This window comes from Poecilia formosa, unplaced genomic scaffold (genome assembly GCF_000485575.1).
Source record: "Poecilia formosa unplaced genomic scaffold, Poecilia_formosa-5.1.2 Scaffold7, whole genome shotgun sequence".
NCBI classification, from domain to species: Eukaryota; Metazoa; Chordata; class Actinopteri; order Cyprinodontiformes; family Poeciliidae; genus Poecilia; species Poecilia formosa.
The window spans coordinates 4,894,203-4,909,896 of record NW_006799946.1 but is presented as its reverse complement, the minus strand read 5'-3'; the positions used below and the strand labels follow the sequence as shown (position 1 = coordinate 4,909,896).

The following is a 15,694-nucleotide window of genomic DNA, read 5'->3' as shown; positions in this document are numbered from 1 at the left end:
GTTCAAGACTAACTTTAAAATAAGCTATTTCTGACATTAAAGTACAAACATTGAAAAGGTTTTTATCTTTTCTATGTGCAGCATGAAAAGATTTTCAACTTTGACATTTTCAAGACTCTGTTCTCTTTTGCTCAATTAACTGTCCAGCTAATTTTTGTTATTTAGACAAATTAAAACCCAACTTTAGCCAAAATACAGCATCTTTCTCATAACATCATGCTAGTCTCTCATAACAGTAATGTTTTCTGATCATATGAAGCTTCTACCAGCTGGATTCTGTCACTAGACGCAATTAATCTCCATAAGAATAAACATGGAGGTCAACATTTCTGAACATCTGGAGGAAATGTGCAGATGAATCCGGTGCAGCAGAAACCTACCAATGTCCAGATAAAGCCATGACTGAGGGAGGTCCATCACCATCATGGTGGGTTTGGGGAAGATGGTTTAACCTTTTTTGTTTTCTCATCTATAATTTCTCCTATGTCAGATTAGTCAATCCAGTAACAGGTTGATGTAATGAAGCAATATTAAGCATATTTCTCCCTATAATTTTTAGCAAACTATCAGACTTTCAGTTTGTTTTTCTAATACATACCCTAAAAATGTATAATTCTTACTTTTTTTTTTTTTTTAGTGCAGCGTACAGCTTAGTGCGTAAACCGATTCTTCATACGAGTGAAATGAGTCATTTAAATAAGTCAGTTTTTACACATGGTTTAGTGTCAGTTTGATCCAAGGATCTCGATTAATCTAATTTTAAACGCCTGATAGACGTTTCCATCATTCGTAGCAAACACTAAATCTGCTCTCACACCAGGTTTAACTACTGCAGATCGAGATCCTCCATGACGTCATTTAAACTGTGTAGTTGTGTAAATGACAACCTTGAACTGGGCGTGGGCCGGCTGCTGGGACCTGGTGGATCTGCGCTCCAGACAGGGTCAGTTTGTTGCCTTGAAGCTGGAAGGTGACGGGTTTGCTGCCCTGGCTCGACGACACGGGTCGTCCTGCCAACGAGGCCAGCTGTGCGATGCTCACCACCTCACCGGCTGGGTAAGAAAAACAAGACTAATGTTAGCTTATTCTTTTAGTTGAAAGCAGAGATTTCAGCTGCTGCACTGAAATCAATGTTTTATTTTTACCAGCGGATAATAAATGTGAGTTTTAAAGAGAGAGATAAACCCTCAAGCACTTCCCCTAAAGTTAACGCACTCACATGGCAACCTTGCTTGCATATCGGGGCTGAGTAAAACCCTCTGCGGCATGATGCTGCTGGGAGCCGGACTGGGATGGGCCGGTATACCGGCTGCACTGGGCGCACCGGGAGGCCGTACGGTCAGTATCGGCTTCGGGGCGCTGGATCTCACTGCGGTTTGAGGAGCGGGATGAATCAGAGGGCGAGGCGGAGCTGTAGGTGCCACTGAACACATCACTGGAAGATGCGGATAAGAAACTGTGAGCATGCGAATTTAAAAATAAACTAACAAGATTTACGAAGACTTATTTATTTATTTTTATGTTTTTCTTTTCTTTGCATTGACCTTGCTGAACAACAGGAGCAGGAGGAGGAGGAGGAGCAGGAACAGGAGCCGGAGCGGCTTCAGAGACGGGAGAAGGTTTGGGGGTCTGGGCTGCAGGTGGAACGGAGCAGGTGGGTTTGTTCATCAGCAGAACGGGTCGATTATCTCCTTTAGGAGGCGGCTGGAACATCCTAAAGTAAAACCACAACGATCATTCAGAAAAACACTCGTTAACAGGCAGTCAGCAGAAGGTTTAGAGAGATTTAGTCGATAAGAAAATGACGACAAAAGACCAGATTGTGATTAAGACCATATTTTATTTTAAGCTAAAATGTGTTGTCAAAATTAACACTGCTCAGAACCAACTTCATGAAGGTCTGCCTCTGAAAGCTCTCTCTAAAAAGTTTAATGAGTTTATTTGTGTAGCACATTTCAAAAACAAGGAGACCCGAGTGATCTGAAGGGTTGATGCAACAAAAAATCCTTTATGTATTTTGGTGCCAAGTTGTTCAGTAATTTATAGACTAACAGAAATGTTTTTAAAGTTGTTTTCTGAGCCAGTGGAAGGACTTTAAAATGTTTCTGACTCACCATGTCAGAAAACAGAGAAAATACCGGATATCAATTATTCATGCCATCACCGTCATTATTTATGGGATGCCTGGCGGCAAAATATAATAAAATATGTTTATTAATAAATCCATCTGACGAACTGGCCAAGTTTAGTATCTTTCTTTGAAGAGCTACTGGATACTTTTCCTCAATAAACCCCTGGTTTGTTCACAGTTCTGTTTCTCTTCCATGTTCAAACATAACTTGCATATCTCTCCTATTCTGCATTTGTCTAAAAATAATAATAATAATCTTGGCTGCGGCATGTACCTGTTGACCTTCATGCGGACCGGTTTGGGTCTCGGTGGTGGTTCAGGGGACTCTGTAATCTCCTGTATAAGCTGGCGGCTGACTCTGTGGCGCGGCAGGAAGATGTCCGCCTGGTAACGGGTGACATGGTGCTCCAAACCGACAAGATCAAATGCAGAAAGGTCGCAGCGCTGGAAAGTTAAAACAGAAATGTTTTTTTTTTTGTTTTTTTTTTTTTGCCATCCTTTCACAGCTCATTTGAGCAGCAAATAAAAGTTTTGTTGAGCATCAATCCATGCTAACCTTCAGAGGAGAAACCTCCAGAGCTTCCTGCACCAGGGAGGCAGTGCGGAAGACGATGGGCTGCGTGATGAAGGGCGACTGGATGGGTCGAGGGTCAAACAAGTTGGGGTGGTTGCAGACTTTGCGGAGCTGCATGAGGATGTTGATGACGGACATGAAGTGACCGCTGGCCAGTGTTTCCCGCGTCCTGTGGATCACAGAGAGAGAGAAGGCTGGAGGTTCATTTTCCAGGAGGACAACTAGTCAGAGCCGAGATCGTGTGACTCTAAAATTAAGCACTACTTTGCATTAGTGTGTCACATGAAACCTGTGAAAAAAGTTCAAGCGGCGTGAGTATTTTAAGACATTAAATATTTTTCTGATCCTTCAGGAACTCACGAGGCCTGTGCCATGAAGTCGTCGTAGAGAAACCTCTGCCGTTTGGAGAGGCGGCAGCGAACCACGTGCTCGTATTTCTTCGGCATCTGCTTCTCGACGTCGGCCTTGATCCTCCTGAGCAGGAACGGCCTCAGCACCTTGTGAAGCCTCTTGACTAGGCCTTCGTTGTACTCCTGGCTGCCCTCAATCATTCCCGTCAGCGGGTTGGAGAACCACTCCTTGAACTCCCGGTGGGACTGGAAGACGTGAGGCATGAGGAAGTGCATGAGCGACCAGAGCTCCATCAGGCTGTTCTGCAGGGGAGTTCCTGTCAGCAGCAGCCGGCGGTGGCTGCGATGGAGAGATGGGTAGAAGCGAGGTCAGGATAAAAACTCAGCCAGCAAACATGAAGACGGTTAAAGTGAGCAAGTCTGGGCAGTCGGTAACTCAAAATCCCCTAATTTCAGACTCCAGGGGAGAGCAATACTTTCAGCAGATAATAGGAAGGCTGAACAATGTACAGCAAAGTAGATCTGTTCTAACCTTTTGATCTTTCAACCTCTGTCTGTCATGTAACAAGAAATGCTGACGGCCCTTTGGAAATCTCACTTGTGCGATTTGTTTAGAAATTAGACATTTTCTTTACACGTTACATTAAAATAATTCCAGTAATTAACAGCGCTTAAAAGAAACCACTCTTAATCCTAATTCTGGAAGCTTGGAAAAGTAAATATACATTTTCAAAGTTCTTACATCTTACATTACAGTTTATAGAAAGTGGTCAAAAATGGTTACAATTTTTTTTATCAATAGCACAAATTCTGATTGATGTATTTTTACTTTTGTGTGTTATGGACCTTTGGAGGAAAAAAAAAATAGCTGAATCAGCAGGTCAGACCTCAAAGAAAAATAGAAATTCAGGAAAATCCACAGTGGTACATCTCTGGTTTACTGAACAACAACAAAAAGTCTCCTCTCTTTTGGTAATTTTAGCTGGAATATAGTCCAGCAGCCTGAATCTAACTTTTCCTTCTGCTTCATATGTCTTTGCAGACGATTCTCCATTGACATAATGCACATTGGCAGGCCTCCAGCCAAACGTCTCATAATGAAAATTAGCGGAAAATAATTATTTTTTCCACATCTTTGCAGCCCGGATAGAGTTGGTTCAGCATTCCCACAGTAAAAAGGTCAACAGTTGCATTATTCATTTCATCCACTAAAGCTATGACAAAAATATTCCATCTATTATAAGACACAAATGTTTAATTTGAATGACAATGACAATAATGATAGTCAGTTTGACAATGAATTAAAACAAAAAAAAACAAAAAATCCAAAATATTGATTATTTCTTCTACATGTAATAAATCAAAAGACATTCCTTCAATATTTTCTATTTGTAAGTGATTTCAATTCATATAAACTCGATGAATCAAAGCTAATGAATCAAAGCAGCAGCGCACAACTTTATCAACTCGTTCGTCTCATGTAGAAAAGCTTTGCTTTAATCTAACCTGTTACGCTCCAAGTTTACATTTTGCTTCTATTCATTTTAAGCCACCAGAGGGCAGCGTCAGACACGGATAGAAACCTGTGACAAATGAACTTCAACCTGAGCAGTCCAGCTCAACTTTCAGCTGATGATTAAGAGTCAGGACGGATCGCAGTGTGACGGGACGCAAAAGGCTCTGATGTCTCTCTGCAGATCACAACATGCCTGGATTTTGGAAATACTCATGAAATGAGCCATAAAAATATCATATTACCAGGAAGAACAGAAAAATAAAACACCAGAACGTCAGCAGTTTTGACTCAATAGTATTACTCTTGCAATTAAAAAACTGCAGTAAAAGAGTCAATTCACAACTGTCACCTTATAGACAAAAGAGTGGGACTACCAGAGACTGGCTCATTACAATAACTGCAGCCATTTAATGTTTAGAACAATAACAGATCTGATAGAGTAGCGCTCTTTTATGATAGCGATAATAAGAGGTGAAATATTTCAGACACACCAAGCGAGGTTCGACAGGCTCTACAGACCTGTTGAAGTTCAGCAGACTCTGCCAACGCTGGGACTTAAAGTTCTTGATGTTCTGAGCCTCGTCGAGGATCAGATAGCGCCAGGACTTTCGCCTGAAGGCCTGGTGATCCTGCAGCACCAGCTTGTACGACGTGATGCAGACGTGGAAAGCGTTGGGTTTCGTCCAGCCCTGTGAAAAGAAGTGGAGAATAAAAAGTGAGCTGTTCTCATTTTTCACTGGCAAGGTTCTAAAAAAAAAATAAATAAAAATAACTCTGAACAGTTGTCCCTTTTTGTTATGGCAGATTTAAGGATAAATATGAGTAAAAGCGGCTAAAAAATGGAATGTGTGGTTTTCAAAGATCTATGGTGAGAATATGTATTCAGTCTCCCTAAACTACAAAACTGTTCCTAACCCTCGCAAGCCGCCATTTTGATATTTTTAATCATACAATCCAACAATCATAATTTGAATCCTCCTTCAGAATGATGCACTATTTTGTGTTTGTCACATTGAAATCCCAGTAAGATATATCGAAGTCTGTGGCTGTAATGCAACAAAACGTGGAAATGAACAATTGACATGAAAACTTTCCAAAAGTTGTGGATTGGTCGCTGCTGCCTTGTGGTATTATAAGGGTGTAACCTGGGCTACAATTCTGCTTCATGCTCTCAATATTTCAGCCCCACGTCATACATGATGCCGCCACACGCCCAATAAAAGAAAAAAGCTGCAGACAAACCCAATAAAGCAGAGAAACATCACCTGTCTCTTCAGCTTCCTCTCCTTCTGGCTTCCAAAGTAGGTGAGGATCTTAAACCCTGGACACCAGCGCTTCAGCTCCATCTCCCAGTTCAGCATCACACTGGTGGGGACAATGATGAGGTGGGGACCCCAGTTCCCTAAAGAAGAAGAAAAAAAAAACTGGTTAACGGAAAGCACGTGTACGTGGAGAGGGATTTTAAAAACAGGCTTGAAGAATAAATAAATACTGGCTGTTACCTTTTTCACAGGCCAGGTGGGCTAACAGAGCGATGGTCTGGATGGTTTTCCCCAGGCCCATTTCATCAGCCAGAATCCCATTGAGCTTCTTCTCGTACATGGTGACCAACCAGTCCAGTCCGATGTGTTGGTATTCCCGCAGTGTTCCATGAAGGAGGAATGGGATGGGGGTCTTTACCTTTAGAAGGGAAAAATATGAGAAAGCAATGATCCAGATGTGAACAGGGTTAGAACGAAGATGCACAGAAAAACAGACCGGTGACCAGAATCGGACCATTTTCAGATTATCCAGCCCTGACTGGTAATACTGACAGGTTTAAAAACAGTCTAAGGAAGAACTATTATTTAAAAATAATGTACTTTCTACAACATGTCTGCGGTTCATTGAGCTTCAAGAGAGAATATGACTTTAAGCAGATAATAGGAAGGATTTATGTAGTAAAGCTACATATTTACGCTTTAAGGCTTTCAACTTGAAGAATATTGTGGATTTGGAAATCAATCAATCAAATTTTATTTGTATAGCACATTTCAGCAGCAAGACATTTCAAAGTGCTTTACATAATTAAAACAAAAACAGCAAGAGAAAGAGAAAGATATTTTGAAAAAGATTAAAAAAGATAAAAACATTAAAATCTGCACCCCTTTTAGGACTTCAGTTAAATGTCGTTAACTGGGGCTCTAACCCTCTGGGACTTTAGTTAAACGTCATTTAACAAGGATTCTCACACCCCTAGATATAGATTCGTTGAACTGGGACATTTTCCGGGGGGCTTTACATAGACGGTGGGAAAGAGAAATAAAAAGAAGTTAATAACTAGATGAAAAGTAAAGGTAAAAACATTAAAAACATCAAAGACATAAAAACTAAAGATAAAAACATTAAAAACATCGAAGACATCAAAACCCACCCTCTAACCCTAATTTAGCCATAAGCAACTCTAAACAGGTGGGTTTTAAGTTGAGATTTATAGGCACCCAGTGTTTCAGCTGTTTTACAGTTTTCTGGAAGTTTGTTCCAAATCTGTGGTGCATAGAAACTGAATGCTGCTTCTCCTCGTTTGGTTCTGGTTCTGGGGATGCAGAGCAGACTAGAACCAGAAGATCTGAGGGGTCTAGACGGTTGGTATAGCAATAACAGATCTTTAAGGTATCGTGGTGCTAAACCGTTCAGTGAATTACGCTTGTGAAATGTTACACAAGCGTAATTAAATACCGCCTGCAGCCAAAAGGCATGAAAAACGAATTACAGTGAATACTGTTTTTATTTTTTCTTCTATTTTAGGTCTTAAGGGAGACTTTGGAATCCAGTCAAATTGGTGGTCGACCTACAGAAATGATGATTGGTGCATCTCTAGATTAGAAGACGGAGTAGTGGATGTTACAGCAACCGACCTTGGTTGTAGCCAGAGTGTAGCCTTTGGGCTGCAGGCTCTCCGCCGTCGCAGCAATGTGGCTGATCTCTTTCTTTGGACGCGAGCTGGAGGAAGGCGGGCTGTGGTCTCCCTCCTTCAGCAAAAGCTCCATCCCTTCATCTCCAAACTCATCCTCCTCCTCCTCTTCGTCACTCTCTTCTACATCTTTCTCCGAGTCGTCATCTGCGCTGTCTCCAGGGGAGTCTGAAAGAAGTGCATCAGAAAGATGCAACAAATTAATGACAGAAAGTTTTTAAAACTTTAAAAATTAGTAAAAAAAAAATTTATAAATAAAAAAGAAGAAGAAAAGCTAATAAATAATTCCTGATTCTCAGGGAGTGCTGATACCGGAAGATGACGTGTTGCTTTCCACATCACTCTCATCTTCCTCATTCTCCACCTCCTCGTCCCCAGACACCTCCGAATCAGAGCTGGCTTTGGAGGCAGAAGCAGAAGGAGCCTCAAAGTCAGAAGCGTACGCTCCTTTGTACTTCTCCAGAAGCTCTTCCAGACTCATGTCGCCTGGAAGAGAACCAGAAACAAGTCAGGTTGGAGTTATTCGTTCTTCTACACAATGAGACCTGAAATAAAGTTCCTTGCAAAAGAAATTTTATTTTTCCTTAAGCCTTCTCTCAATTTGTTAAGATTACAAATGTATTGATTGGGATTTTGTGTGATAAACACAAACATATTGCATAGTTAAAGATAAAAACACACAGCTCTCAATATTTATCACAAAATGTAAAAGAAAAAAAAATATGGATCCATTTGCAAAAAACTAAAATTGTAAGTAATTTCGATGCAAACACCACATGAAGCAGCTAGGAAGAGTTATCTAGGTCACGATGAAGGTAATTGATAAAAAAAAAAAACTATCAGCTGTAAAACAGGCTAAATTGCTGGAAAAGTATGGAGGAGGGAAAAAAAAAAAAACCTACCTTCTTTGGCCAGGTCATCAAGTTCTTCAGCATGGTTGACGTTTCCTTCTACTTTCTCCTGAGCTGCTATGGTGTCTTCTTCATCCTCAGCTGAAAACAGGAGGTGAAACATCATTATTATTTATTTGTTTGTTTCTACAGAAAAGCTTTGGTATTATCCCTCATCTAAAGTCTTAAAGTGTAGAAAATACACAAAAAGTGGTTGCAGTCTTGCACCATCTTAAATTAATCTTACCGTCCTCCTCATTGGCAGTGAACTCTCCATCTTCATCCTCCTCCGCTGATAAAGAAGATTCGTTTGAGCATTCTTCCTCTGAGCCAGATTCCTAAGTTTTCCAAAGATGTGGTGATTACTTAGCAAAAAAAAAAAAAAACTGGCACAAACTTCCTGTATATTCAGCTGCAGCTGCTATGTGGTTAAACTGAGCAATTTAAAAAGTCATACCTCACACTCACAGTTGCAGGAAAGTGTAATGTTGTAAAACTTAAGAGCTGTAATCCTAAGGGGTTTATGAGCATGTCTATTACACTTCAATACGTTCAGGGCTGTTTGTATAATAAAACCTAGACAGAACAAAGGCGTCGTTAACCCAACATATTCGTCTCAGAAATTCATGCTCAGTCAGATGGAGCTCCAAATGGAGAGAGGAAGGGGCTCACATGCTTTAGCAAAAGATCGTCAAAAGGCATCAAACATGACTTGAAAAGGTTTTTCTAACAGTTAGGCTCACTGCCCTTTCATCCAAACAAGAAGCTCGTTCTTGGTTGGCTCTTATTTGAAAATCTTGCATTAGACTAAAGCTGCCTGTTTTCATACTGAAACAACTTTGCTTGAATTTTTGAAGCCATCATCATCATCATCATCATCATAATGTCCTTGAAGAAGCTTTCTAAAGCATGCTGTTGGGAGAGAGTGTGACTGGTTGTTACTAGCTAAAGTTTAGCTCATAGTTATGACAGTTTGTGAAACTGCTATGAAAGATGGTGATGTTACAGAAAAATGGTGATAAAAATCAGGTCTTTCAAATTGGAAGGCCTGTATGCCATCACCCTAATCTTTTAACAAATCGTTAAAATTACCTCAAATCAAAAGAAACATGTTGGTAAAATTACTTTTAACTTTTAGTCAATCAGGAGTATGAATAATATTGAATCTAACTGTACATTCATTTAATTTAACATCATTCAAACTTTTAAAGTTGCATTTTTCAGCATCTACATTATTTCATTCATCAACCGTTCAAGTCAAGCGACCAAGGCACTCGCACTTCGACTCCCACTTGAAGTCTGATGTTCCCAACTCATGATCTGATCGAGCCTGTCTGAAGACAGAGGAATATCTGGTTGCCTCTTATTGGGATTGGGATTGTCTTTTGGTTATTTCAGCTATAAAGCTCTTTATGAGCTTCACAGTTATGATGTGAAAGGAGGAGAATAAACATGCAAATATACAGAGCTCAATTTCTTGTGCAGACACTAAAACTTCCAACTTGCAAGAGCTCCACTGCACGCTTTGTAACTCTCAGAGCACAATCTAATTGAGTGATCATTAGGCGCCCTGCTGTGGAAGTGTTGTGCAGCTGAAATAAGACATTTTACAACAGGAGCAAACAGCTACCAAAGCAAATAAAACTTCACACTTACACCTCGGCCAGCATATGCCGTTTTCCTTCATCAGTAAAATCCAGACTTGTAACAGAACCTTTTTATCACTTAGGATTTCAATGAGGCTTGGATTGAAAAAACAAAACAAAAACAAAAACAAACAATATCCCAGCAAGCTTAGCGTTTGGAAATACTTATTAATCTATAGACTTTGAATCAAGATAGGCAATAAACTTGAACTACGAGAAGAAAAGTAACCCACTTTCAAGTGCATGATTTCTTTAAATTGAAACAAATTCCAGACTAAACCCTCAGTACCGGTGCTCTGACTCAAGGTGACTTGGCAGATGTCATTCTGAGGTCCTCATAAACCAGCTTAATAAGCTAACCTGAAGCAGAAATTAACTTTTTCCTCAAAATATAAAAAACAAAAAAAAACAAAAACAAATGATAAACGTTTAAAATAGACTTAATGTCTGCTCGTTGCTCTGTGAAAGCGTTTCCAGAGCCGTTTGCCTGGTCTACCTGTGGGGGAGGCAGTTTGAGCGTGCTGAGCAGCTGGTCCAGGGGCAGCAGGCTCTCCTCCTTTAGGAGCTCGATCTCCCTCTGATGGCTCGCCGCGTCGTTGCCTTCTTGCTGCTCCTCCACCTCTATGGTCTCTTCATCATCCTCCTCTTCACAAGGAGGCTCAAAGTCTCTGTCTATAGAAGGAGAAGTTAAAAAAAGAGAACTTGTTTTATTGCAAAATCAAGAGTACCTGAAGAAATTGCATGAAAATACTAATATTAATAACTTGTTCTAATTTAGATAAGTTAAATATAACTGAATATTTTGTAGGGGTTTCTTTTCTTTTTTTTTTTTTACATCTTTGTTTAATGACTTTTACTAAATATGCAGTAAGCTTCATTACACTAAATGTGTTTGGACCAATTAATAAACAATTTTTTTCCCTCCAAAGCCTCATTAAACATACAAACTTTAATGATGAAGAAGCCAACTATGGATCGGGTAACAAATTTTATTATTTAAATTTCCTGACCAAATAAAAAAAAACAACAGTGAGGCCACTTCAGGACCTAAATGCCATTGATAACCTGCATATTTGTGGGAAAGTTGGAAAACATTAACTACATTAACCCCATTAACTACAGAAACCCTGAAGTTAATGGGGTTGCTTGCAAATGAGGGGCATAATTTTAAGATTTTTATTTCTTAAAAACAAACAAAGAACATTTGTTGTGTTCCTTTTACTTCCTGTGGTGTTCTTGTCTGTCACATAAAATACTAATAATAAGAGGTTTGTAGCTGCAACATGACATTTTCAAAATGCCCACCATTTTTTATGTAGACAAGAAATTTTAGCCACTAAAAACCAACTTCATAGGAAAATCCAAGTTTTAACAGAAAGAACAGTAGTAAAAATACACACCTGGACAGACAAAGTGATAATCTACACAGTGATTATAATCTACACTGGCATTCCATAAATCAGAGGTTCCCAAACTGTGGGGCGCCCCCCCTAAGGGGGGTGCTGTGCCATTGCAGGGGAGGCGCGGGAAGCCAACCTCCCCCCCACCCCTCCTATAAAGTAGGGGCTTCCACACTTCCCATATTTGTGTCCTCTGTCACTTTTATCAGCAGTTAAAACTGTTTAATCCGTTGTTAACATGTTGTAACCTGTTTTTCCGAGCCGCCTTTAAACTCAACATGAGAGCTACGACGCTCGCCCTGGATTTACACCTGTGAAGGAGACCTGCTGCTGCTGCTGCTGCTGTGCAGAGCTACGCAGGTTTGTGTTAGAATCATGGCAGCAAACCAGCAAATAGCAAAGAACCTTTCACAGTTTTACCCCCAAACTAACCAACTGAGTTGAGTAAAGCTGTTGAATGCAGGTAATGTTAGCTAAAAGATGACTAGCTAGCTAATATCAATACAACACCTTAAGCTTGTTAACAAGTAGCTTGTAGGCTACTGGTGGTGTTGTCTATGTTCAGCTACGATTCATTTTGCCCCCCAAAAAGTTGATTCCTCCCCCCTTGTTCGTCTGGAGCAGGGGCTGAGTATAACAGGGAGTCTCTAAGAATCCACCTCCCACTCCCTTCGCTCACACACATCGGTCAACCAAACAGCTATTTGAAAGCCATAGGGGGGCCAGAAATAGTTTGGAAACCACTGGGGGGGCCCAGGAGAAAAAATTTGGGAACCACTGCCATAAACTGTGTGTTCCAATGAGGCTTATTTGTCAGGAAGCCTTTAGAGAATCAACACACCTGTAAGCAGGTATGCCCACATTTCTGTATTAAAAATGTTTTTTTATTGGTCTGATGTGGTATTCTAATTTAAGATGTTATGTTTTCATTAACTGTAAGCAGAAAATCATCATAAACAGAAATAAGGCTCTCAAACATCTGTCTGTGTGCAATTAAGTGCTTCACATGGTGATAAAGTTCCTGAAATAAATGGGCTTTCCTGTAATATAATGTATTGAAAGGGTCTGTAAGATTCAAATGGACAAATATGTTGCACAAATATGTGTAACATTCAGAGAAGTTGTTTTAACGCAAATGAAATGCACTTCCTTGCTTGTTTCACCGTTTGTGGTTTGACCAGCGCAGCAGCCTCAACAACGTAAAGAAGTTCACCGGGGAGAAGCATCACGCCTCAGTAGATCTGAACAGAACTGCAACAGATCCAGCACTGATGCACTCTAAATCACCCGTTCTGGGTGTTCTTTATGGAAAAGCGTCCATAAAGCGCTTCGTTTTTGCCTTGTGTTTTAAAGACAGAGAATGCTTTTAGGAAGCCATTAACTTGCTGCAGTGAAAACGTATACTCTCCGATGTTCTGCAATCAGATGCCATTGATAACCCGGAGGAGAAGAAGAAGAAGTCGGGCAGGTCCGACGAGCCCGAATCAGGTCTGATGGCGGCCACTCGGCATTAGTCACATTACTACATAACTCAAAGTTGCAGCGACCTTGGCAGTGTGAACAGCTTTTTGTTTCTATGAAACACTTTTTGTGTCCCTGAATAACCTGCCAATGGCGTGTTGCTATGACAACACCCCTGTCTGATCCAATGAGTCGGCTCTAAAAGCGCTCTTTGCCCGTGTTGACAAAGGGACAGTCTACCGTCTTCGTCGACAGGAGGTGGCAGAGATTTCTGCGGCGATACGTCGGTGTCCACCGGCCTCGCCAGCGACTTGCTGAGGAGGTCAGAGTATTTCTCAGTCTGGCCAACGATGAAGTCGAGCTGAAGGTCCAAAGCCTTCTTGCGCTTTTCCTCCAGTCTCGACTGCTGTTTGAACTGTACCACCTTTAAGCACAAAAATCAACCTCCGTCAGATTTAAAATGATTTTCTTTCAAATAAAAAGATAAAAATTATGTTTTATCTTTTACAGAAAGGCTCAACTAAGAACTGGATCGGAAAACTAGTAAGTGGCAAGACAACAGAACAAAACAATTACTGTAAAATTGTCTGTATGCAGCTTGTTAGTAAACAAATCACAAAATTATTTTTGTATTAAATATACTCAATATAATGACAAAAGATTTGAACAATATAACAGCTGTAACTGGATTATAATTAGTCTGGATTAACTGCATTTAGTGGTTCTGATCTGTATTTGGTTTATCTGGAATAATTTATATCGGATCGACCCAGACCGTAGGCAGTTTTTTTTTTTTCCCCCAGAGTTTGATCGCTGCTGAACTGAACTGAGCAAAATGGCTGGCAGTAAAGTATCTTGAGAGAACTTTTGTTTTAAAATTAAAAATATATCAGATATGAGAAGAACAGAGCCAAGAAATGTATAAAGATGTACACATTCTCATAGCATATTGTCATATTTTGCCTAGAACATATTTTGACAGTAAAGGAGTGATGATTTTTGGGCAAAAAATTATTTGGGTGATTATTTCAGGAAGGTGTCAATATGCTAAATTAAATGTTGCCACTGAATCAGTCATGACGGCTATGCTTCTGACTAACTGAGCTGATGTTTAAATTTGAAATGCAGCAGGGATGTTTTTGACCTTCTCAACGTTGCTCCAGAACGCCCGGACTTCCTTGGCGATGGAAGCGGCCACTCTTCTGATTTTGGCATGCTCGTCTCGCTTGGCTTTCTCCTCCTTTTGCCTCAGCTCCTCATGATGTCGCATCACCATTCGCACCACCTAGCGATACATCAGCAGAACGTGTCTAAAATGTTTAACGTGTACGTCAGAGATGCGTCCCTGTTCATTTATCGTACTAAAACGTTATCGTTCCAAAATTGTAGTTCTGTCTTGGACCGATGCTTACCTTTCTGGCCACACCTCTCTTCCACCGTCTCTCCTGAGCGAAGTCAGCAGAGAGCCACTGCATCTCCTCACAGAGGTAATCCCAGTGAACTTTGGTCCGCTGCGGCTCCGGCAGACGGGAGAGACGCTTCGTTGACCAGAAACCTTCTTTCTTGAGAGCCTGGGTTCGATGTTCAATGTCTGCTTCCTACAGCGCACAAACACATCTTAGTCAGTGGTTGAAATTACGCTTTCCTGGAAATTATTCCCAGGCAAAAGGATTTAAAATGTAGTTGTCTAGACAGTTTAAATGAATTGAAAGGCCACAATTATGGCCATTCATGTGCATTTTTGGGGCTTTTCAGCTGCAAATTCAACTTGGTTTGATTTCACAATATTAGCTTTCAACAGCGTGGGGTTTCATTATCCCCCCCCTTCAAACTTCAAGGTGAGTGACACGGGGATTTCCCCCCCTTAAACTCAAAGAGCATTTGGCTTTGATGACAATGATTTTGAAACAAGAGGTCAGTATTTTAGTCCCTCTCACCCCCATTTACACAATTTAGAGTGCAGTATTGTTTGTAACAAAACTTGTAACAACTGCATAACTGTAAAGATATATTCTGAACGTTTCTTCTTTCATAATGGTTTTTCCAGGCTTTACCACAATCAGCTCCATTGTTCTGGGTATTCACTTCCTTTTAGTTTCCCCTTTTTCAGTGATCAACTTCCTGGTTATTTTGTCACAACGTTTTTGGGTCAAGAACAAAACTCGACCATGTTCCTGTCAGAAATACCACAGCTAAGGCATCAAAAAAAAAAAAAAAGGTGGAAAAAATTCCTTTAATCTGCAAATACTTTTATTAGTTTAAAGATGCAAATGGAACGTGTTTGTGCCAAATCATGTTCACTTTTGGTGAGATAAAGCCAAATTGTCTTCCTATACATCTTACTCACATGTTTTGCCAGCTCTGCCATGTCAGCGTGCCGATCTCCACGGGAGCGATGGGGCGTGGTCTGGTCTGGTGGCGAAGAAGAGGAACTGTAGCCCACAGAGGAAGGAGAAACAAACTTGCCGTGAGGACCCCTGAGAGGCGAGCTCTTCTCCCGTTGAGGTGTCGTCCAATCAGGAGCGGATGAGGGGCAGTGGAAGGAAGTGGAGGCGGACGGTGAGGAGGGAGACGAATTGACCGCGACTCTATCTGAGATCCACTGGCGCACCTGAGGGCCGAGAGACGGTTGAGGAGAGTTTTACTTTAATGTGAAAAAGTGATGAATGCAAAAGCAGAGATGAACACGCTAAATCAAAGCATAAATGCTTTTATTTCTGTGATTTATTAATTACTTGTGTAGATGATTTATTTTTTTCAGTAATTTGTAATA

The 15,694-nt window shown here is 40.7% G+C and overlaps 1 protein-coding gene across 2 annotated transcripts in view; it reads right to left on the bottom strand.

The window, feature by feature from the left end:
• Nucleotides 1-15,694, bottom strand: part of srcap (Snf2-related CREBBP activator protein) — a 41,196-nt gene that overhangs the window by 13,531 nt on the left and 11,971 nt on the right. For both annotated transcript variants that reach the window (XM_007572732.2, XM_007572739.2), the window contains 18 exons: nucleotides 15,269-15,532; nucleotides 14,334-14,519; nucleotides 14,066-14,206; nucleotides 13,162-13,345; nucleotides 10,557-10,732; nucleotides 8,662-8,752; nucleotides 8,427-8,516; nucleotides 7,837-8,010; nucleotides 7,469-7,692; nucleotides 6,074-6,251; nucleotides 5,837-5,973; nucleotides 5,091-5,260; nucleotides 3,066-3,395; nucleotides 2,688-2,874; nucleotides 2,406-2,575; nucleotides 1,545-1,714; nucleotides 1,220-1,435; nucleotides 888-1,052 (listed from right to left, as the gene is read on the bottom strand). In XM_007572732.2, coding sequence (XP_007572794.1) covers nucleotides 888-1,052; nucleotides 1,220-1,435; nucleotides 1,545-1,714; nucleotides 2,406-2,575; nucleotides 2,688-2,874; nucleotides 3,066-3,395; nucleotides 5,091-5,260; nucleotides 5,837-5,973; nucleotides 6,074-6,251; nucleotides 7,469-7,692; nucleotides 7,837-8,010; nucleotides 8,427-8,516; nucleotides 8,662-8,752; nucleotides 10,557-10,732; nucleotides 13,162-13,345; nucleotides 14,066-14,206; nucleotides 14,334-14,519; nucleotides 15,269-15,532 — 3,253 coding nt within the window. The remainder of the gene's footprint in view (nucleotides 1-887; nucleotides 1,053-1,219; nucleotides 1,436-1,544; nucleotides 1,715-2,405; nucleotides 2,576-2,687; nucleotides 2,875-3,065; nucleotides 3,396-5,090; nucleotides 5,261-5,836; nucleotides 5,974-6,073; nucleotides 6,252-7,468; nucleotides 7,693-7,836; nucleotides 8,011-8,426; nucleotides 8,517-8,661; nucleotides 8,753-10,556; nucleotides 10,733-13,161; nucleotides 13,346-14,065; nucleotides 14,207-14,333; nucleotides 14,520-15,268; nucleotides 15,533-15,694) is intronic.